Genomic DNA, 24,623 nt, shown 5'->3' with positions numbered 1-24,623 from the left:
TGTTTTGTAAAAGATGTTTGTGTCCCGGTTGACCGTATACTTCAGAAGGAAGTGCATTTCTGTGACTGATGAGCGTGTTCAAAGGATGAATGAAATAATTTCTTGCATAAAATTTATTAAAATGTACGCCTGGGTGAAAGCATTTTCACACAGCATTCTGAGTGAGTATAGTTTATTCAAATATTCAGTGTATTTTATCTGACTGATCAATGTTTTCTTAGCTCCTTTTATAGACTTAATCATTACCACTTGCAGAAGGAGTATTATATTGGCAAAACTAGGCCATTCAGTTCCTTGACTCTGGTCTGACATTCAATTAGATCATGACTGAATCACACCAAATCTCCATTTACCAACTGTTAGTCCATGCCAATTGCACAAGGCAAGTGTGAACTTTAACTTACTTCCATCTCCATTACAACCTTAGGGGCAGCACGGTAGCCTTGTGGATAGCACAATTGGTTCACAGCTCCAGAGTCCCAGGTTTGATTCTGGCTTGGGTCACTGTCTGTGTGGAGTCTGCACATCCTCCTCGTGTATGCGTGGGTTTCCTCCGGGTGCTCCGGTTTCCTCCCACAGTCCAAAGATGTGCAGGTTAGGTGTATTGGCCATGATAATTTGCCCTTAGTGTCCAAAATTGCCCTTGGTGTTGGGTGGGGTTACTGGGTTATGGGGATAGGGCAGGGTGCTCTTTCCAAGACCCGGTGCAGACTCGATGGGCCGAATGGCCTCTTTCTGCACTGTAAATTCTATGAACTGAAACTGTGTTTCCCTTTGGATTGCAGTATTGCTACAACTACTCTGGCTCCTTTTTCATATGATCATATGAATAGGACATAGGTTGATGATACTTGCCAGTTTTTCCTTCTGGTACATGCTATTTTTTCTTTCTGGTCTATGCACAATAAAAGTTGTTTTGATTTAATCATTCCATGTAAAGCACAGAAACAGGCCATTTGTCTCAACTAGTCCTTGTTGGTGTTTTAAAACTTCAACTGTTATCCCTGTTAACCCTTATTTATTCAGCCTCTGCACGTAAATGAATATAGGCAGTTATTCAAATGAGGAAAATTTATGTTCCTTTGCGCTTAATGCCGTTTATTAAATGGTTAACTTGTTTTAAATATTTCTTTATCCTCCCCCCTTTTCACATTTTCTCCCATATTTAAACCCACCAACAATAAAAAAAAAATAATCAGTAACAAATATGTCAATCCCCATATCAATAACAACGATCCCATCCTCCCACCAAACCCCAAACATTAGCCCGCATGTTCACATAAACAAATGACAAAAAGGAATCAGGAATCACCCATAGTCACCATCAACACTCTCCCCCCCCCCCCCCCCCCCCAACTAATGTTCGATGTTATCCAGTTCTTGAAAGTGCATGATGAATCATGCCCATGAATTGTAGAACCCCTCCATCCTTCTCCTCAGTTCAAACTTAACCTTCTCAAGAGTCAAGAATTCCAACAAGTCCCCCGCCACATCAGGGCACAGGGTGGAGAGGTTGCTCTCCATCCCATCAGGATCCACCTTTGGGCGATCAACGAGGCAAAGGCTACAACATCTGCCTCCGCACCTGTTTCCAACCCTGTCTGTCCCCGACATATTAAATGGTTAACTTGAACTTTTCTGTTGATGCTTCTTGTACAGGTTACCCATCACCATATTAATTACCTTTTGAAATGCTTTCCCTAAATCGCACAACATACTTTTATTCATGTGCTGAATATTAATAGAACCATGAAATTAGAGGTATCTGCAGAATTAACATAGGCTTTGTGTTTTCACAAAAAGGTAGAATAGATAGTGAGAAAATGCATAGGTGAAAGGGTCGAGAAACCGAGGACACTGATATCAAACGAATGGCAAAAGAACCAATGGCAATGTGAAGAAACTTTTCTTATTTACACAGCAAATGGTTAGGATCTGGTCTGGCCCGCGATCTGGGCACACCGATCTGCGGGCGGGCCTGTGCCATGGGGCGGCCTCTGTAGAGCTCCGCCATGGCTGGCACAGAGAAGAACCCCCTTGTGTATACGCAGGAAACACGGCAGGCGGTCTGCGCATGCATGTAACCACGCCGGCGGTTCTGTGCATGCGCCAACTTGTGCTGGCCCTTCGGTGCCGGTTGGCATGGCGCCAACCCCTCCGGCACCGGCCTAACCCCCGGAAGTGCAGAGGATTCCGCACCTTCCGGTCGGCCCGATGCCAGAATGGTTCGCGCTGCTCTTGGCGTTGGCATCCGGCCAGTTGCGGGAGAATCCCGCCCCTGGAATGCACTGCCTGAGAGCACGGTGGAAACGGATTCAATTATGGCTTTTGTGTGTCAGCCATAGCTGAGTTGATGGCACTTGCAACTCTGAGTCACAAGGTTGCGGGTTCAGTCCCCACTCCAGGGCATGAGCGCAAAATCAAGGCAGATACTGCAGTGCAATACTGAATGAGTTCTGCACTGTCAAAGGTGTCATTTTCAGGATGAGATGTCAAAACGAGGTGCCGTTTGCCTGCTTGGGTGGATGTAAAATATCCCATGACACTACTTTGAAGAAGAGAATGGGTTTCCTTCGGGTGTTCCAGTTTCCTCCCACAGCCCAAAGATATGCAGGTTAGGAGGATTGGCTTTGATCAATGCACAGGGATAGGGTGGGGGTCTGGGCCTTGGTAAAGTGCTCTTTCAGAGGGTCGGTGTAGACTTGATGGACCAAACGGCCTCCTTGTGCACTGTAGGGATTCTATGGAAATATGCCTAGTGTCCTGGCCAATATTTATCCCTCAGTTAACATCACCAAATAGATTGTTTGCTGTCTGCATATTGACTGTTTCATGCCAGCCCTAAATCAGTGGTTATATTTCCATTTAATTTGCTGTATAGCTTTTTGAGATGTCCCCTTTTTCTCTTTTCAAACAAAAATTGGATAAGCACCTTAAAAGAGAAAATTTGCAAGGCTAAGGGGAAGGGCTGGTGAGTGGAACTAGCTGGCTTGCTCTTATCTAGGGCTGGCATGGGCACAGTGAGTCAGCTAGCCACCACCTGAATGGTAACCATTGTGTGCTTCTATTCTGTAATTCTGAGAGATTTCTCCGTATTAGTAGTTCAGGTGGTTGACTCACTCTTATATTTAAATATGTTTGGTTTTGCTGACTATCTTCCAACTTTTATTTATTTGCTAGAAATCCGAGAGAAGGAACGGCAAATATTGGAGTACGCTGGATATTTTCAAAGCATCTCAGTGGGTGTTGCACCTGTTGTTGTAGTTATTGCCAGTGTGGTAACTTTTTCTGTCCACATGCTCTTGGGATATGACCTTACTGCTGCAGAGGTTAGTCTGCATGTTGAAAATATAAAATGTTTGAAGTGTGGCTCTGTAGGCTTTTCCCAAGGTAGTGAATAGATATGTTTTGAACATGTCAGATATTTGGTGGGGGAGGTGGAAATAGAGATTAAGAATAAAAATTGCAAATCTGTGAATAAAAATTTCAATGGAAATAAAAATATGTGACTGACACGTCCTGAAAGAGCATAGCTTAATGTTTTGAGTAGCGATTCTTTGTCAGATCTAACAAAATACATTTATTTTGAGGAGTTTTTAGAAGGGGAATTGGGACAAGGTGGAATATCTAATAAAGAGCATACCCGGATGCAGCCTTGTGTTGGTGTGGTAGGAGTATTGCATATTTTACAGATTTATCATTGAATACCATGTAAGTAGCAAAAGTAATTTCATAAGTGGTTAATTTATTTGCAGCTGGTTGTTGTGTGGTGTCGAGAATGCCATAAATAACGTAAGGAATAGGATCAGAGTACGCCATTTGAGCCTGCTATGCCATTCAACACGATTATGGTTGATCTTCCATCTCTACTCATCTCCCAGCATGAACACCATGGGCTGGATTTTCTGCCCCGACCTGCCAGCGGAATTCAATGGGGTTTCCCATAGTGGGGCAGCCCCCGGGCGCCTGCAAAACGGAGAATCCCGCCCCATATCCCTTAACCTGTTCATCTCTTGAATAGACTCGGAGCAGGACTGCAATGTTCTGTTTTAGTTGACTTTCATTATCCTTGATAGTTATTCCAGCAGAGCTAGGAACATAGGAACAAGAGTAGGCCATTCAGCCCAATGAGCTTGCTGTGCCATTTGATAAAGTCATGGCTGATCAGGCACTTTTATCCTCATAAATCTTCAGGTTATTGTTAATTAGAAATCTATTAATCTCTGCTTTGGGTGGCACGGTGGTGCAGTGGTTAGCGCTGCTGCCTATGGTTCTGAGGACCCGGGTTCGATCCCAGCCCCGGTTCACTGTCTATGTGGAGTTTGCACATTCTCCCCCTGTCTGCATGGGTTTCACCCCACCACCCAAAGATGTGCAGGTTAGGTGGATTGTCCACACAAAATTGCCCCTTAATTGGAAAAAACAATAATTGGGTACTCTAAATTTATTTATTTTTAAATCTTTACATAAAGCATGCAAATGACTGAGCATCCATAGCCCTCTGGAGTAGAGAATTCCAAAGATTTACCCGCGACCTCTTGAGAAAAGAAATTTCTCCTCGTCTCGGTCCTAAGAGACATCCCCATTTGAAATTTGGCATCCTGATTCTAGGCTCCACAACCAAGGGAAACATCTGCATCTGCCCTGTTTATTCCGTTAAGCATTTTGTAGGTTTCAATGAGACCATCTCTCATTCTGCAAAACTCTAGAGTGTACAGGCCCAGTTTGCCCAATCTCTCTTATTAAGACAGTCCCACCATTCCCTGAACATCCACCTCACCTTTGTAGCACTCGTTCCATGGAAATAATATCCTTTCATGAGGTAAGGGCAGTACTCCACTTGCAGTCTAACCAAGCTCCTATAGAATTGAAGACCTTGCTACTCCTGTACTTCAATCTCTGGCGATAAAGGCTAACACTCCACTCGCCTTTTTAAAAAAAAAATTTAGAGTACCCAATTATTCTTTTCCCAATTAAGGGACAATTTAGTGTGGCCAATCCACCTAGCCGGCATCCGTTAGCCTTCCAAATAGCTTGCTGCACTTGCATGCTTCGCCTTCAATGACTTATGGACCAGGCCACCCAGGTCCCTTTCTAATTTCTTAACATTTAAGAAATACCTCTGCACATCTGTTCCTTCTACCAAAATGGGCTACCTCACAATTCTTCCACATTATATTCCATCTGCCATGTTCTTGGCCACTCACTAAGTCTGCCAAATCCTCCTGTCACCACTTTACAATTTCCTCACAACACACATTACTGCCTAACTTTGTATCATCTGCAAACTTGGAAATATTACATTTGGTCCCATCATTGATATACATTGTGAACTTCTGGGTCCCAACTACTGATCCTTGTGGTACCCCACTAGCCACAGCCTTCCTATGTGAAAATTACCTGTTTATTCCTATTCTGTTTTCTGGTTGTTAGCCAATCCTCAATCCATGGCCATATGTTCTTCCTAACCCATATTTTGCTAATTAACTTCCTGTGCAAGACTTTTTCAAAAGCCTTCTGAAAATCCAAATATGCTATGTCCATCGACTGTCCAATTTTGTTTGTAACATCTTCAAAGAGCTCCAACACGTTCGTCATACATGATTTCCCATCAGTAAATATATGCTGGCTATGCCCAATCAGATCATGATTGTCCAAGTGTCTTTTTATCACATCCTTTGGATGTTCAGATTACGTAAAGAGGGATTAACCAGTTTGAAAGTGAGATGGTTAGTCTGCACTCGGTAGTAAAGTAGTGCCCCCCCAAATATAGAACTCCAACTTGATTCCAATAATGATACAAAGCTTTTTAGACAACGACTGACATTTTGTTTAAATAATTTATTTTGGTGATTTTGATAATTACTGCAACAAAAGTTGCCCAAGAGGTTTTCTACTGTATTGAGATTACCTTTTAGAGTGGATTGATCTGCTGACTTGAGGGCAGTCATTTAAATTGCCTTGCAACGGTCCAAGTAATGAAAACATTTTTGGGTTAATTAGTTGGTTTGTTGTGTTCTATTTATCAACAAACTTCCTCAACCTTCTGGCAAAGCTGTGCAAACCATTAATGGCAAATAACATATATAATATGTTCTGCCATCAAAATATTAAAATTTGGTTTACAGTGACTAACAGTCATTTAAAAAATAGTCTTCCTCAAACAGCAGCAGGATGCCCGACCAGTTAATCTTATTTCATTTGACCAAAATGGTTGTCAGAACCACAGATCCGTGTTTGCAAATGTTGACATCAAGTCAGCCAGATGGGATCTTCACAACGTCTCATCTGAAGAAAAGCATATCTGACAATGTAGCAGTATTAATTGCACTGATGCGCCAATCTAGGTTGTACCTTTATGCCCTTGTGTGTGCTCAACCCACAGTAGTCATGTTATGAAGCATTGGCCAACATAAAAATGGTTTGAAATACAGAAATGCATAACAAGATTTGTATTAAAATGTGCCATTAACATAGAGAGAACTTTTTAATGGTCTGATTGATTCATATTCAGGTCATGCTTTCTTTCTTAAATTCTCTTAAACAATAGTGTTGTGTGATTGGCTCCAGATAGCTCATTACTCTGATGGCAGAGAAAATATCCAGTGCATGAAACAAAGTTTTTTTTTCCGATAATGAGAGATATTTCATTGAAATCATGTTTATTTCTACTGAGTTTTATATGGGTATTAATATTTTCAGGCATTCAAACATAATAGCTGTGTTCCATGTTTACAACAAATCATGCAAACATCTGCATGTCAAATGCTCGGTGACTTGAGACTTGTTGGACTAGAAAATGTCTATGGATGGTAGGACTAAATTAAGATAAAGGCAGTCTGACTCAAATATTTGTGTATTTCTGGTTTCAGTATTTAAATGTCTGTTCATCTAACTTATGTACTTCAAAATTTCAGTCTTTAGGTAACTTGTGTTATTTTTCCAGGCTTTCACCGTGGTGACAGTTTTCAATGCTATGACATTTTCTCTTAAAGTCACTCCATTCTCTGTGAAATCGCTGTCTGAAGCATCAGTAGCTGTGGATAGATTCAAGGTGAGTTTTTAAAAAAAGTTTGCCTTTTGAAATCATTTAAATGGAAGTGTTGTTTATAAGGTACCCTTCATGTAATCCAAATACGCGGCAACATTTAATTTGCCTTCCTAATCACTTGTTGTACGTGCATACTAACCTTTGTGATTCATGGACCAGGACACACATATCCCTCCGTAGCACTGAGTTGTGCGATTTTTTATCTATTTAAATAATATGCTGCTTTTCTGTCATCCTGACAAAGAGAACAGGTTCACATTTTCCCACATAATCATCTGCCAATTTTTGTCACTCTCATAACCTAGCTATATTCCTTCGCAGACTCGCTACCTCCTCTTGACAACTTGCTCTCCTGTCTATCTTGATGTCATTAGAACATTTAGCTACCATATATTTGATCACAACACCCAAGTCGTTAATTTAGATTGTGAATAGTTGAGGCCTCAGCACTGATATCTGTGGTGTTCCACTAGTTACAGCTTGCCAACTCACAAAAAGGCCCATTTATCCCAACTCTCTGCTTCCTGTTTACTAACCAATCTTTTATCCATGCTCATATGTTGTGTGAGTTTCTCTAGTCTCCCTGCGGCGTGGTTCCACTGCTGTCAATGGGATTTCCATTGAATCCACCCCTACGGGAAACCTGCGGCGGGGTGCACCATCGGTGTGAACGGAAGATCCCTCCAGAGTGAACAGGCCAGAAGATTTTGCCTGTTACCTCTTGCACTTGTGTAGTAACCTTTGATGTGACACCTTCTCAAATGCCATTTGGAAATCCTTGTACGCCACATCTACGGATTCCCCTTTATCCCCCTCACTTGTTATTTCCTCAAAAAATGAATGCATTCTGGCAATTTTCCTATGACACAGGTTAGGCTAACTGGCCTGTAGTTTCCTGCTTCCTGTCTCCTCTCTTGAATAAAAGTGATACATCCTTTTCTTTTCTTTTCCCATCTACTGGGATCCTTCCAGAATCTCAGAAATTTTGGAAGATTATAATAAGTGCATATATGTGGCAGCACGGTGGCGAAGTGGTTAGCATTGCTACCTCACGGCGCCGAGGTCCCAGGTTCGATCTGGCTCTGGGTCACTGTCCATGTGGAGTTTGCACATTCTCCCCGTATTTGTGTGGGTTTCGCCCCCACAACCCAAAATGTGCAGGGTAGGTGGATTGGCCACGCTAAATTGACCCTTAAAAATGAATTGGGTACTCTATAAATTTATTAAAACAAATGAGTGCATATATTATTTCTGACGCCACTTCTTTTGAGATGAACAGATGAAATAGGAGCAAAAGTATACAATTTGGCGCGTTGCGCCTGCTCAACCATTCAATAAAATCATGGCTGATCATTTAATGTTTTGGATTCAGCATTCCCATTAACTCTGAGAACTCTTGGAAGCAAGCCATTTGGTCCTGGGTACTTGTCTTGGTGATATCTTAATGATGTATATCTTTAATAGTATTCAAGTTCTTTCTGGATTCTAGTTGAATTATGGCATCAAGGATTCCATGCAAAATTGAAGTCAGTGGAAATCAGGGGAAATGCTCCACTGGTTAGTGTTGTATCTAGGACAAAAGAATGGAAAAATTCAAATTTCATAATACTGAGAATAAATTTGAAACACTGGATGCGTAAAGGTTAGCACATTATTCGGTAAACGGATATTAATTCAACAATTTTATTTTGGCACCATTGTTTCTTGATCGGAACCAAGACTTTAACATTTTCCTGTGTGATCTAGGTCATTTTTGAGTGGATGGACTATGGAAGTCCAACATGCTGCATCCAGTTTCTGTAAGAATACTGGAGGAATAGAATGAGAATTGAACTTTATAATTTGTGTTTCTATATGATATTTGGTAAATCTTCAATATCTATTAATCTAAACTGGGAACAATTCTGAAATCAATTCCTTCAATTAAAAAACAATTCCTCTTTGAAAGGAGCCTTTCTCTTGAGAAGCAGGATTGTGTGTTTTAGTGATATTTAACCACTGCTAATAATTTTCTTTCCTGGGAAAGGGAATGTCTCAAAGTAGGAAATCAAAAGTGATATGGAATAATAATACATGGTTAAGCCTGAACCCAAATTCTGTGAAATGTTTGTTATGGGCAGCTAGATTTTTCAATGTGTGGTCACTTGAGATTTTTTGCGCACTTGGGCACAAACACGCTGTACCTTACACATGTGCAGCTTACACGTTTTTCAAATGTTCTTGAGAAGGCTTTCACAATTCAATTATATTTTCATTTTTGTTGAAATCTATCATTTGGTGCATTCCAAGTGCCCCAAAGTCTGTACGATTTCCCAATGTCAACTTTTCTGCGTTGACAAAACATTAATCCTGTTTCTAGAATGTACAGAACTTGGGACCACAAGCCTTTCATAGAATCCCTACAGTACCGAAGGAGGCCATTCGCCCCATTAGGTCTGCACCGACCCTGTGAAAGAGCCCCCCACCTAGGCCCACTCACCTGCCCTATCCCCATAATCCCACCTAACAAGTACATCTCTGGACACTAAGGGGCGATTTTATCGTGGCCAGTCCACCTAACCTGAACATCTTTGGACTGTGGGAGGAAACTGGAACACCCGGAGGAGACCCACGCAGATAAGAGGAGAACGTACAAACTCCACACAGACAGTGACCCAAGGCTGGAATTGAACCCAGGTCTCTGACGCTGTCAGACAACCGTGCTAACCACTGCTGCCCAATTTCTATTTGAGAAAGTAATTTAAATCACTCTTCTTTACTTCTACTTCTGATTTTATGATTTTAAATGGTTCTATGATCTAAAATTCGGGTAGTCAGATGGTCTTTGCCACATCATGTGGTTCTATAAGGTGACTTTGACTTCTAATTCTGAAAGCTGAGGGCTAACTTTGAGCAGAGTATGCATTTATGAAATGGATTTTGGGCATAGTATGTTGACTTGTATCGTATTAATAATGTTGCATAATGTTTGATAATGCAATAGTTCTCGCAGTTTGCTATTGATTCAGTGAAGACTAAACAGCCTTCGTGGATGTTATACAAAGTGATAAAATGTGTTCCTATAATAGTTTATTTGCAGACGTATAAATAAAGTACCCAAAATGTTACGAGTTATTGCAGTGACTTGTGTTGGACTGTAGACTGTAATTTGTCATACTAAAATGTCATTGAATAGTTTTGTGATTTTGATATGCATTTGTAATTTTTGAATAAAGAATGCAATTAAAATTTGGAGTTTAAATAATTAGTTAATGTGATATATGACATTTCTTAAATATTTCTTTAAATTTGCTGCATTCAGCAATTTTGTACTTTGGAAAACCTAACTGGCTTCAAAATTGTGTTTTAAAGCTGCTGTTGCTGAAGTCAAAAATACAAGTGAACTCTGCTGAGATGTGAACTTTGCACTTTTGAATTTTCCATTTTTGGTGAAACTAAATTATTGAACAGCTTAAATCATTATTACAATATTGATTTATAATTTGTCACCATTTTAATGCTTTGCAATACCTTCTCTTTGAAGTAAATAGATCGATTTTATGGGGTAAAATTGCTGAAGGTAGACAGTTTGAATTTGGGGTTTAACTTCTAAATGAATTAGATGGGTCAGTAGTGCATTTGATATTGTGCATTGATGTAAATCAAATTGTTCTCTTCTATACTCAAATCAGGTATTTTATTTTTGAGAGATTTATAGATTAAGACTGTCACTTTTGTTTAGCAAGTGGAATTTAAAATTGTTAATCTGTGATTAAAAGTGTGACCAAGGATAGACCTTTGTTTTTTGATAATGTGTCAAGTAAACTTTCCTGACGGTTTTAAGCGGGAAATGTACTACAGGGTCTATCGTACAGACCAGACTGATTGGTAATGAGGTGCCTGATCTTTACCATGGCAAAATGATGGTTAAGGATCAGGCTGTGAAAGCATTAATAAATGTTTCTTGATATTAACCACTGTTTTTAACTTCCTGTTTGTAATGTACCTGATTTGCCCTTGAGTGGGGACTACACTATATATGAGAGTAAAATCTCTTGCATGCAGTTGTTTGTTCATGCTCCGCCTCAAATAAGGGATATGGACTTCAAAGAAATGCTCGACATCTACAGCTACTGCCAGTTTATTTCAGCATGAGCCATCATATTGTTAAGGGGGAAGAACAATGTAAAAGATAAAGTCAAAAGTACTGTTCCACATTAAAAGCTTTATGTAGGTAAATTCCAAAAGCTTGATAACATTCCAGATAGCAACAGTCCATAATTGTTTCAATAGGGCGATTTTGGCAGTACATGCATAATACAAAATGGGTTATTAGCTCAAAGCTGATGCTCTATGGGGACGAGTCAGCATTCAGCTGGCTCCTTCAACAGTGAGCTAGCAGTGGTTTTGTTTTAGTGCAGCTGGAGTATGAAAGTGAATAGTCAAGTTTAATATCTGTACCATAGCTCACAACCTTATTCACCCATCCCAATTTGATTTTATAAGTTAATAAGAAAAAATTCCTCCTTGCATTTCTGTTTGTAGACCACACTTGATGTCTACAAGCAAATGATCAGAATGAGATTCCTCACTATCGCTACTAAAAAAATGGAAAAGATGGTTATTCTCATTTCAGATTTGCTTTTGGGGGGCTGAATAAGAATATAGGCACTTGATATCCTCCGACCAATATAACTGCATTGGTAGTTTGTCCAGGACTGTTTAAATCCATACTACTGTGCCAAAAAGGTGGAATTTGATTGATTTTGTCAACTGTAAATTAATAGCCTGATAATACATAGACTGAAAACAAAGACAGTAAGGATATCTTGTGTGTTATTATAGTGCCACAGTGGTGGGCCAAGAAATCTCTTCTTGGTCATTATTGAGCCATATTATGGGGCAGAATGGAGAGAGTTTTGCTGTACATGTGACTGAATACTTTGAGTTGGCACTGTTGATTATTCTTTTTGTCTGTTGATTATCTTTTTGTCTAATATGTACGTAATGTGTACGTTTCCTCGGCCGCAGAAAAATACTTTTCACTGTACTTCGGTACATGCGACAATAAATCAAATCAAATCACTGGGTATAAAATGAAAATGTTCCATTACATAGTTCCAAGATCCTACCTGTTGAGCACATGAATTATTTCAAAAACATATATGCTAACAATTCACTTTCTAAAAATAAGTTGATTTGTTTTCTGAGCAGAGCTCTTAATATATCTTAAGTGTGAGAGACTCCCTTATTATAACATTTTTAAAATAAAATCAGCGTTATTCTATCATTTTAAATTATGTTCCAACCGATTGAGACTTGCCAGGCTGTAATCCGGCCTGCATTTAGTTGCTACTAATGAGCTCCATTTGCTCTTCACAAGCTTCTTCTTTAGCCTGCTGCTGTGTATTGCTGCCTGTGCCATTGGCTTAACCTCCATTTACCAGATGTCATAACCTTACACCTCTTCAACCTGTTCAGAGTTTATTTCTAATGGAAGAGTTTCACATCATAAGAAAAAAGCCAGAAAGTTCTCAAATCGCCATAGAGCTGAAAAGTGCTACTCTGGCTTGGGACTGCCCAAATTCCAGTGCTCAATCTTCACCCAAGATAACTCCCAAGTTGAAAAAAGACCAGTGCGATACTAAAGTGAAGAAAGAGAAAAAGAAAATACAGAATGTACAAAAGGGTCCACTAACTGAACAGAATGGACATCTTTTAATAGACAACAATGAACAACCCAGCCCAGATGAGAACAAAGGAATTTCTTTGACTAATCCCAGACTTCAAAGAACTCTGCATAATATCAACCTTTGCATAAAGAAGGTAAGAAAACATTTCCAACGGGTAATTTAGTTGTCACAGGAAATGTGGATTTATAAGATTTAAATATTTCATTGTTAAATATTTGACTTGATTGTATAAATTGCTATTTATTGCAGTCTAATTCACTGTGAAATTCTGATTTTATGCTAAAGAAAATTAGTTATCCAAACCTGTGTTTATCAACAATGCCTGTAATGGAAGTATTAAGAATTTGTCAATATCATTTCTGACAGGAGAAGCTTGTTGGAATTTGTGGCAGTGTGGGAACTGGCAAAACATCCTTGATTTCTGCTGTTTTGGGACAGGTGATGTATCTTAAAGTTTTGATTCACTGCAAATGTTAAACAGATTATCAAGTAGTCATGTTGAGATGCAATTTTCAAACTGCTTTTGGACTAAGTACAAAATGGTAGACAAACGGTTATGTTCCAGAAGGAGGCCATTCAGCCCATTGTGTCCGTGACAGTTTTTTTTGCAAAAACAACAAATTTAGTCCCACACCCCTGCCCTTTCTTCATAGTTCTGCAACTTTTTCTTTTCAGTTAATTATCCAATTCCCTTTTGAAGGCTTTGATGTCCCACCGCACTCAAAGATGTGCAGGTTAGGTGGACTGGACACACTAAATTGCCCCTTAGTGTCCAAAGATGTGGGGTTACGGGGATGGGGTGGAGTATTGGGCCGAGGTAGTGTGCTCCTTCAGAGGGCTGGTGCAGACTCAATGGGTCGATTTCAGGCTGGTTTAGCTCAGTGGGCTAGACAGCTGTAATGCAGAACGAGGCCAGCAGCACGAGTTCAATTCCCGTACCGGCTGAGAAGTCTCAATTCTCTCTCTCTGTACCCGAACAGGTGCCGGAATTTGGCGACTAGGGGCTTTTCACAGTAACTTCATTGCAGTGTTAATGTAAGCCTACTTGTGACAATAGAGATTATTTTATTTATTTATTTATGTCTTCTCTGCAATGTAGGGATTCTATGGATTTCAGAATCTAACCACTCGTTATGTAAACTCCTTTTCCCCATGTTGCCGATGCTTCCTTTGCCAAACACTTTAAAATGAGTGCCCTCAGGTTCTCAAATCTTTTGCCATCAGGGATTTTTCCTTGTCTACTCTGTCCATATCCCTCATGATTTTAAACACCAACCTCAGATTTCCTCTTAATCTTCTCATCTCCAAGGAGAACAAGCCCAACTTCTCATCTATCCACTTAACTGAAATTCTTCACCCCAGACCATTCCCACAAATCCTTTCTGCACCCTCTATTGCCTTCACATCCTTTCTAAAGTCCCAGTGTTCTCATTGAGGCTGAACAAAAATTTTATACAGGTTTAGCATACTGTCCTTGCTCTTGTGCTCTATTCCCCTATTTCTAAAGCTCAGGGTCCCGGATGCTTTATTAACCACATTCTCAACTTGCCCTGCCACCTTCAGTGATTTGTACAAACACACTCTTGGATCCCTTGCTCCTGCACCCTTTAAACCTTTGGAGCATTTTTTTTTTTTTAAATATATTTTATTGAAAATTTTTTCCAAACAGCATTTTTCCCTCTTACAAAACAAACGGAACGATAACAAAATAGAAATGTTTAACAAAATACAAGTAACAAAACCCCATTATCTATTGACCTATACTAAACTAAACCCCCTCCCCCCTCCCCCTTTGGAGCATTTATATAAGACAAATCTGCATTGTGAAGTGTTGATTTACATTATAGTCCTGGTATTTATTGTAAATACTTCTACTCTTCTACTCTGCTTGGTCCAAGATCGCAAGAAACTGCAGAGTGTGGTGAACTCAGCCCAACGCATCACACAAGCTTGCTACCCCCACATTGATTCTGTATACACCTCCCGTTGCCTCAGGAAGGCAGACAGCTTATCAGAGACCCCTCCCACCCAGACATTGCCTTCTTCCAGACCCTTCCATCAGGCAGAAGGTACAGAAGTCTGAAGACTCACACATCCAGACATAGGAACAGCTTCTTCCCCACAGTTACAACACTCCTCAACAACTCCCCCTCGGACTGATCTGTTCCCTGTAAGAACACTATTCACGACGCCCTATGCTGCTCTTGCTCATGCATTTGCTTTGTTTGGCCCCTTGTTCCGCACTGTAACCAATCGCTGTTTGTTGATGTACCATTTGTCAATGTTCTCTGCTGATTTTCTTTTGTCTACTATGTATGTACTGTGTACTTTCCCTCGGCCACAGGAAAATACTTGTCACTGTACTTCGATACATGTGACAATAAATCAAATCAAATCAAATCTTGCATCAACAAGAATTCAGCACACAGTAATGCGTAATTTAATCATGGAATCAACTGTCCTTGTAATTCATCATACCCTTTTATGTGATTGGTAATTACGGATGGATTAGAATCCAGCACTAAGGAACTGAAAACATCCTCTAAAAGTGCTATAAATTAATATCTAATGAACATGGAGAACAGTTTAATTTTTGAAGTAATCTAAGTCATCCCTGACAAGCCCACTGAAGTTATTAGAAGAAGTTACAGGGGTTTTTAAATAAATTCATGGGATGTGGTGTATCTGGTAAGGCCAATATTTATTGCCCATCACTAATTGCAGTTGAGAATATGGTAGCGCGAGTCCTTCTTGAATACAACTGTGTGGCTTGCTGAGCCATTTCAGAGGACAGTTAAGAGTCAACCATATTGCTGTGGGTCTGGAATGATATGTCGGCTAGATCAGCTAAAGATAATAGACTAAAAGCAAATTACAGCGGATGCTTGAATCTGAAACAAAAACAGAAAATACTGGGAAATCGTAGCAGATCTGATGGCATCTGTGGAGAGAGAGAAGGGAGAAATGTTCTGCTAACATTTCGAGTCTGGATGACTCTTGGCATATTTCCTTCCCGAAAGGACATTAGTGAACCAGATGAGTTTGTGATAATCCCGTTTCGTAGCCACCATTACTGATATGAACTTTATATTCCAGATTTTAGTTCATTGAATTTAAATTTCCCAGCTGCCATGGTGGTTTGTGAATGCTCAATCATGAGTCCAGGCTTCTGGATTATTGATCCATTAAATTCAGATTATTTGGGACTTCAAACAGCATTCAATAAAGCTGCTCTCGCAAGACTATTGAAGAAAATTAAGATTGGCGGCAGAGTGAACATTGGTTCAACAAGTAATAGAGGTTGTTGATATTGTCTGGGGAACAAAGTAATCATTGGTGGCTCACCAGAATCTGCTCTGGAACTTTGTTGCTTAAATATTTATGCATGATATTGAAGAGGATATCAGTATTGATGATACATTTGTAGATGAGCCAAAGCTAAATAGACTGATAATGAGTTGAAATTTTTAAAAATGGATCAAGTGTGTAAATGGCTAGAATAGTACATATGAATAAATGTGGTGTGAATATAGCAACAGGCACAGGTAAATATATATAATGTGAAAAGATAATCGTTGATAATCAAGAATTGCGGAAGCGATCATGGGTGTAGCTTGAAGCTTCTGCTCAATATAAAATAGTTATTTAAAAAGAAAGAAAATTAAGTACTGGAATGATTCTGGAGGTCATTGCCTTATGTCAACACAAGTTAACCTTGCCTTAAGCTGAAAAATAATAAGGCCAAACCTGGAGTATGGTTTGCAGCTTTAAAAAACGATGTTGATGCATTAGAAATAGTTCAAAGATAAGTGAACCGCATGAAACCAGCTAAATAATGAAGAGATTTGCAATGTGTAAAATTACTTTTCCTGGACAAAAGATTGAGGGAAACATTTTATAACACATCAAAGAGAGGTAAGTGAATTGCAATCTCACTCTTGAGTGATTCGAATGCACTTATCTCTTTTGTGATGCAGTTTCTGTTTGTAAATATTGGATTTAAGCATTTTGATTCTAACCCATGAAAGGAGATGAATGAATCAAGGCTGCAGCTGTTTTGTGGAAACTGTCAAACACAGCCTCCTACTAGAAATTAATGAATGGGTTGCAGCTACAGCATCTGAGGGGCTTAGACACAGGTCACAGCTGTTCTCTTTCCGGGAGTAGGCATGTGTTGTTTCCAGGCAAGTGTTGCAAATGTAATTCTGTTCACTGCCCTCGTCTGGACTGCTCTCTTGGTTCCCATGATGTGGAGATGCCGGCGTTGGACTGGGGTGAGCACAGTACGAAGTCTTACAACACCAGGTTAAAGTCCAACAGGTTTGTTTCGATGTCACTAGCTTTTGGAGCGCTGCTCCTTCACCTGAGGAAGGAGCAGCGCTCCGAAAGCTAGTGACATCGAAACAAACCTGTTGGACTTTAACCTGGTGTTGTAAGACTTCGTACTCTTGGTTCCAGACAGGGCTTTTCTTTCTGGGTGGGGGTCCTCTCAGTGGATGGGGGCGGGGGTGTCCCTTGAGATAGGGGGCCCTGTGGGGGGGGGGGGGTCCCGAGATGGTGGGTGCTGTGGGGTGATCCCGAGATAGGCGGCCTTGGAGTTAGGGGACCCTGTGGAGGGGTCCCTTTAGTTAAGGGGCCACTGTGGGGCAGGTATCTCCAGTTAGTGGGGGGGGTTTGTTCCTCTAGCTAGGGGTCTCTGTGTGTAGGGGGGGCCCTCTAGTTAGGGGTTCTCTGTGGGGGTGGTCCCTCTAATTTGAGGTCTCTGTGGGGGGGTCTCTCGTCGGGGATTCTCTATTTGGGGGGTCCCTAGTTAGGGAGTCTGTGGGAGGGAGTGGGGGGTTGGAGAGTCCCTCTCGTTAGGGGATCTCTGGTGGCGGGTGTTCCACTAGTTGGGGGGTCTCTGGTGCGGAGGTTTCCTCTGGTTAAAGGTTCTCTGTGGGGGAGGGCCCTCTAGTTAGGGAGTCTGTGGGAGAGAGTGGGGGGTTAGAGAGTCCCTCTAGTTAGGGGTTCTCAGTGTGTGGGGCCCCTCTAGTTAGGGGGTCTCTGTGGGAGGAGTGTTCCTCTAGTTAGAGGGTCTCTGTTGTGGGGGGTTCCTTTAGGTAAGGGGTCTTTGTGGGAGGTTGCTTTAGTTCGGAGGCCCGAGGGGTCTTCCTGTTAAGGGGATCCCTGATGGATGATCTCCCTATTAAGGGGATCCCTATGGGTGACCTCCCTATTAAGGGGATCCCTGTGGGTGACCTCTCTATTCAGGGGATCCCTGCTGGGTGATCTCCCTATTAATGGGATCCCTGCTGGGTGACCTCCCTATTAAAGAGATCCCTGCTGGGTGACCTTTCTGTTAAGGGGAACAATCCCGCCCAGAACGACGTCTCACCCCGAGGTCTTGGCTCATGGACTGAGAAACTCCGGTGAGCAGAGCTCCTGTGTAGGAAGAGGTTGGGGCACCATTTTAAAAATGGTGCCCTGACCTCTTGACCCTCTCCCCACCGGCAGGACCTCCAGACCACCCTAGCTCACAGGCGGAGGGCAACCCCAGGCCCGATCCTCGGCACGGTCTCGGGGTCCTGTCGAGGCTTTGAGAGATCGGGCCACCATTTGTAAATGAACTCTGATTTTAATTGATTACAACGTGCCCAATGTCTCTAATTAAGTACTTAGTTGGGAGCCCTCTTAGTATAAACAAAAATCCATTAGCCTAAACTTTTATGATGCTTTAATTGCACTATTGGCTCCAAAAAAGCCTAGCTGTCTTGCAAACTAGGATTTTTAAAAACATTACTGCAGCAGTCATACACACACACTAAACCATGCTTTTAACCGTTACTGCACCAAAAATATCATAGAATCATAGAATTTCCAGTGCAGAAGGAGGCTATTCGGCCCATCGAGTCTGCACTGGCCCTTTTGAAAAAGCACCCTACTTAAGCCCACACCTCCGCCCTATCCCCTTAACCCAGTAACCCCACCTAACCTTTTTGGACACTAAGGGCAATTTAGCATGGCCATCCACCTAACCTGCACATCTTTGGACTGTGGGAGGAAACCGGAGCACCTGGAGGAAACCCACGCAGACACTGGGAGAACGTACAGACGCCGCACAGACAGTGACCCAAGCCGGGAATTGACCCTGGGGCCCTGGAGCTGTGAAACGACAGTGCTAACCACTGCGCTACCGTGCCGTCCCACGGTATATAATACAATATACCTGAAATCCATACATTCATCACAGCAGTTACACTTTAGGTGGCTTGTATGAGTGGAATAGATGAAAGTAGATCGTTAGGTGGCTGGTATGAGTGGTATAGTTGAAAGTAGATCTTTCACTGTCCTCGAGCGCAGGGGGTGTAGTATCAATGGGATGAGAAAAGAAACTTGGAGAAGACAAAAGTGAAAGGAAAACATTGTGATTGTAAGTTATTGGATGTATTTTATTTGCTCTTTCACGTTGCTTTCAGCATTTCTCTTCCTCACCTCACTCCCACATTGATTATTCCAGATGACCCTGATGGAAGGAAGTATTGCAGTTGATGGAGATTTTGCTTATGTGGCCCAACAAGCATGGATTCGAAGTGCCACTGTTAGAGAGAATATTCTGTTCAGCAAAGAGTTCAATGAAGAAAGGTAAGAATTTAGAAAGTGCTGAGGAAATTGTTGGCAAAAGTACTCACGAGTGCAATGTTGTCAATGAGTTACTCGGACAAAGGAAGAAAAAAAAGTGCGTTTGATATGGAGAACGGGAAACTTATTTAGATGGCATAGGATTTTATCAAGTAGCCTGCAGTTACAGCTGTGTCAAAATACTAATCATAAGTATTGTTTAAGTTTGACTCCCAAGACTTTCTGGAACATTTTCACTGCGAAGCATTTTAATAATTGCAGTGAAGTATTAAGAAATGCATGCATACTTTTTTTTTCAAATAAAAAGGAAAGAAGGACAAGAAGTATCAATAATACAGTGAAATATTTGGTCAGGATGCTGAATTTATATTGCTTAATTTGCAAACATTCTCTTTCTGTGCCAGAACCTATGGCTTATTCCAGTCTACTGTAGGCAAATGAGGTTCAGGTTTTGTACTTCTTTTGGTTCAACCATAAATTTCCAATAACTAGGAGCTAAATGCCTCTTCTGAAAGAGACACCACTGAAAAACTAACAAAAAAACAAAACCTTTAAAGGAAATTTTTTAAGTGATGATCCTTGGGATGGTGATGCACTTGGGTCCTTGTGCCCACTGATCTTGGAAACCTAAACTGTACCAGCAGACATGATGGGCGGAATTCTCAGAGCCGAAATCGCACTCTGCGCGGGGGCGGAAAATGGGGCGTCGGACCCGAGAGACCGGAGAATCGCTGCCAGTTGCGCGCGCGATCGACGCGCCGGTCGGGGGCTATTGAAAGAGGCCCCCGCGACGATTCTCCGGCGACAACTGGCTGAGTTCCCCCCGGCGTGCTTCACTCATGGTTCCACCCCGCAGCCACCCCGGTGGGGGGGATCCGTCCCCGGGGGAGGCCTCCAGGACGGGCTGGCTCGCGATCAGGGGCCACCAATCGGCGGGGGCGCGCGATCTGATGGGGGGGAGGCCTATATTTACGGGGCCGGTCCGTTGTGTGGGTCCACCATGTTGCGCGGGGCCGCCGCCACAGGCAGTCGCCCCGCGCATGCGCGGTCTCACGGCCGGATGTGCAGGGCCCCGTATGAGCAGCCAAAGCTGCGAGAACTACTCCGGGGCCCTGCTAGCCCCTTTCAAAACGGAGAATCACTCTGGACTTTCTTGGAGAAAGTCCAGAGTGATTTGCGCCCGTTTTCTCGCGGGCGTGGGGACATAGCCCCATTATTGGAGAATCCCGCCCCATGTTCTCCCTCTTCAGGACCAGGGGAGGTTCACAAGAATGATCCCTGGAATGAAGAGCTCGTCGTATGAGGAACGGTTGAGGACTCTGGGTCTGTACTCTGAGTTTAGAAAGAAGAGGGGGGGGATCTTATTGAAACTTACAGAATACTGCGTGGCCTGGATAAAGTGGATGTGGAGAGGATGTTTCCACTTGTCGGAAAAAGTAGAAGCAGAGGACACAATCTCAGACTAAAGGGACAGTCCTTTAAAACAGAGATGAGGAGGAATTTCTTCAGCCAGAGGATGGTGAATCTGTGGAACTCTGCCGCAGAAAGCTGTGGAGGCCAAATCACCTGAGTGTCTTTAAGATGGAGATAGATAGGTTTTTGATCAATAAGGGCATCAAGGGTTATGGGGAGAAGGCAGGAGAGTAGGGATGAGAAAAATATCAGCCATGATTGAATGGTGCAGCAGGCTCGATGGGCCGAGTGGCCTAATTCTGCTCCTGTGTCTTATGGTCTGATGGACACAGGACATGGACAGTGCTGCAGAAAAGGAGGCAGGCAGTCCATGCCCTAAACTGCTAGCTGCCTGGATGGACTATGGCCCAAGGCCTCGGCTAAGGAGCAGTTCAACAAGGAGGTCCCCTGATCTGCCTGTTTTCCTCCACACTGGGTGGCCAAAGGATCAAGAGCATAAAGCTAGAAATTGGGGAGCAACCTCTTCAGTTAATGGATCCTACAATAGATATGAAAGATAACCTCTTCCAGGCAACAGAAATTACAGACAGCCCTGGCGCCTGTGAATCAACTTAACAATCTGAGTTCTGATCTGGTTAAGAATCAGTAACCTTTTGTTTGAACAAAGCCACAAAATTCCACTATTTTAAACAAACAAAATAAACTTGACTATAGTCTGAAAAATAAGACAATTTACAATATCTATCTTGCTCTTTAACATTCAGAATTAACATGAGGCAACTATGAATTAACACAAACACACCTTACTGCATGTTAAATGGCAGATACGATCAAGATAGATCCCACATTTCTCAACAAACCACCCAAATGTCAGCGACCACTGCAAGTCACAATATTGCGTTAAAACCCATGAGGAATTTCAATTCTTCACTTTCAAGTTCTAGCCTCTGAATTACCTTGAAAAGGTGTTCCAACTGACTCCCTCAACAACTGCTCACTTCCTCATGGTTCAGTCTCTCCTCTTGAGACTGCGTTCCATAGGCTTCAAAAAGATGCACTCCGTTAGTGCTTTAACACTTGTGTACTGTTAATATTTGGCCTGATTTATTAATAATCTTGTTGAAATGTAGTATTTAACCTGCATTTGTGAAGATCAAAAATGTTTGTTGACCTGTGGCTGTTCTTTACTGAAATGTATTTATTGAGTGAGATTAAATTAGCTCTGTCTCAATCCAGATACAACAGTGTACTTGCTGCATGCTGCCTGAGACCGGATCTTGCAATATTACCTAATGGGGATATGACAGAGGTATGTAAACCACTCGTGTTTCTAACCTATCTATGTTGCATATTTAACTGCTAATTCTATTACTGAAAGAACATTAATATTCCATCAACTTGAGGTCATTCCAAAACTCCCTCAGATATCTGCATCCCTCTAAATTGTATTGTGTATTCCCAGTTATAATTACTCCACCATTCGTGGCTGTGCCTTCAGTTGCCTTGACTTTGGAATGCCCTCTCTGCACTTCTCCACTTGCTTTCCTCTTTTTAAGACACTCCTTAAAACATAACACTTTGACAAAAGCTTTTTGTCATTTGACCTAATATCTCCTTATTGTGTTTAGTTTCATACTTGGTTTTTATATTGCTGTTATGAAGCACCCTAGGATGTTTTTTTAATGTTAAGGGTGCTGTATAAATATGAGCTGTTGTCAATGACCCTCTGATTTAAATGTTTAAAGGGCGGCACAGTGGTTAGCACTGCTGCCTCGCGGCATTGAGGACCCAGGTTCGAACGTGGCCCCGGGTCACTGTCCGTGTGGAGTCTGCAGATTCTCCTTGTGTCTGCGTGGATCTCACCCCCACAACCAAAAGATGTGCCGGTAGGTGGATTGGCCACGCTAAATTACCCCTTAATTGGAAAAAAAAATGATTTAAATGTTTATGGTTTTGAAACAGAGATAGAATTTTCCTTCCTACTCAATATTTCTTTTGTCTGGCTTGGGTGGGATCAAATTGCACCAAATGCAAACATTCCATTTGATGGTTTGGTGATTGAAAGCATTATTAGTCAGGATCCCTAACATCAATCAGTTAATTTGTGCAAGTAATCCTGAACAGAAGAAAGAACTTGCATTTATATCAAACCCCATCATATCTACAGACAAAATCTTATCACAAATAAGTTTTTAAGAACAACATTATACAGGCAAACACAGTAGTCGATTGTATATAAATTCTTTGCCCAGCTCAAGGAAAGATCCTGAGCAGGATGAAGGAAGCGCTTCAAACTCACCCTGAAGGCTTACCTCAAGAAATGCAGTAAGAAGTCTTCCAACACCAGGTTAAAGTCCAACAGGTTTGTTTCTAATTACTAGCTTTCGGAGCACAGCTCCTTCCTCGGGTGAATTCCCTTAGAAACAAGAAAAATTATTATGGGGAATGAGGAAATGACAGAGACATAGACAAAGTCAACATGGTTTTATGAAAGGGAAATTGGGATTAATAAGTATTTTTACGAGCTCCCGCCGCGGCCCCCGAACCCTCCCAAAGCCCCAACTTTCTATAAGGAGGTCCCCAGGCCCCGCACCCCTCCACAGCCGGGCAGGGCACCCCTAGCCGTTGCGCATAAAATGCCAGCTCGGCACCCAGGCTTCGCCCCTGCCAGCGCCACCTCTGCACCCAGGTGCCACTGCCATGGTTCCAGGTTGGCAGTGCAAGGCCGGCAGTGCCAGAGTGCCATCCTGCACCAAGGCCATGCACCTGGGGGCCTCCAATCCTGTGGGAGATCCCCTCGAGTGCCTTTTCATCTGGTCCCCATTTGTGGAGACCATTACTGAATGGCGCTCACCCGAGGTCTCCAAGGCCAACAAATTTGTTTTTTGAGGATGCAACTAGTAGGTTAGAAAAAGGGAAACCAGTGGATGTCACACAAAGTTCACACACACAGTAAGGGGTCATTTAGTTGAGGTAATATATTAGCATGGATAGACGATTGTAAGCCAAGACAGTTGGTGAGGCTTGGTGTTCCACCTGCAACATGTGGTCAATCATGAATGCTGACAACATCCCTGACAATTACATCTGCGGGAAGTGTATCCAGCTGCACTTGCTGACTGAAGGAATGGATCAGTTTGAGCAGCAGCTTGGAGGTACTAAGAAGCAACCAAATGGTGGAAAGCGTCATAGATAGAAGTTATAGAGATGTGGTCACAACTCAAGGTGCAGGAAAATAGATGGAAGACCGCTAGATGGGGCAAGGGGTCAGTGCAGGAGTCCCCTGTGGCTGTGCCCTACTCTTAACAAGCATGCCCTTTTGGGTACTGATGAGGGGGATGGCCCATCAGGTGACAGCAGTAGCCAGTAGCAGCTGGCCCTGCTATACAGTGGAGGTGGGGGGCAAAGCATAATCGGGCAATGCTAATTGGTGATTCGATAGTCAGGGGCACAGATAGGCGCTTCCAGGATGGTGTGGTGCCTCCCCAGTGCCAGGATCTTGGATGTCTTTAAGTGGATACAGAACATCCTGAAACGGGAGGGCAAACAAGCCGATGTCATTGTCCACATCGGTAAGAATTACATGGGTAGGAAAAGCAGCAAGGACCTGCAAATATATTACAGGGAGTTGGGTAGTAAGCTAAAAAGCAGAACCTCAAGGGTAGTCATTTCAGGATTAATCCCCGTGTCATGTGCTAGTGAGGCTAGGAACAGAGAGATACTACAGTTGAATACGTGGCCAAAGAGCTGGTGTAGTGGGGAGGAGGACTTCAGATATTTGGATCGTTGGGATGTCTTTCAGGGAAGGTGGGACCTAAACAAGCAGGATGGGTTGCACCCACTGGAAGGGCACCAATATCCTGGCCGAG

At 42.3% G+C, this 24,623-nt stretch overlaps 1 protein-coding gene across 4 annotated transcripts in view; it reads left to right on the top strand.

Annotated features, from left to right (window-relative positions):
• Positions 1 to 24,623, top strand: part of abcc5 (ATP-binding cassette, sub-family C (CFTR/MRP), member 5) — a 194,304-nt gene that overhangs the window by 59,260 nt on the left and 110,421 nt on the right. For 3 of the 4 annotated variants that reach the window (XR_011934457.1, XM_072474195.1, XM_072474194.1), the window contains exons 8-14: positions 14 to 161; positions 3,181 to 3,329; positions 6,947 to 7,054; positions 12,512 to 12,856; positions 13,090 to 13,161; positions 19,220 to 19,344; positions 21,991 to 22,063. Coding sequence is in view for 3 of the 4 variants with exons in the window: in XM_072474195.1 (XP_072330296.1) it covers positions 14 to 161; positions 3,181 to 3,329; positions 6,947 to 7,054; positions 12,512 to 12,856; positions 13,090 to 13,161; positions 19,220 to 19,344; positions 21,991 to 22,063 (1,020 nt within the window). In the remaining variant the exon portion in view is untranslated. Of the gene's footprint in view, positions 1 to 13; positions 162 to 3,180; positions 3,330 to 6,946; positions 7,055 to 12,413; positions 12,857 to 13,089; positions 13,162 to 19,219; positions 19,345 to 21,990; positions 22,064 to 24,623 lie in introns of those variants that run through there. The other variant, XM_072474196.1, reaches the window with a different exon arrangement.

The sequence above is a fragment of the Scyliorhinus torazame genome, chromosome 14, assembly GCF_047496885.1.
Source record: "Scyliorhinus torazame isolate Kashiwa2021f chromosome 14, sScyTor2.1, whole genome shotgun sequence".
Classification (NCBI taxonomy): Eukaryota; Metazoa; Chordata; class Chondrichthyes; order Carcharhiniformes; family Scyliorhinidae; genus Scyliorhinus; species Scyliorhinus torazame.
The sequence above is the reverse complement of the archived record's forward strand: the minus strand, read 5'-3'. Positions and strand labels throughout refer to the sequence as shown.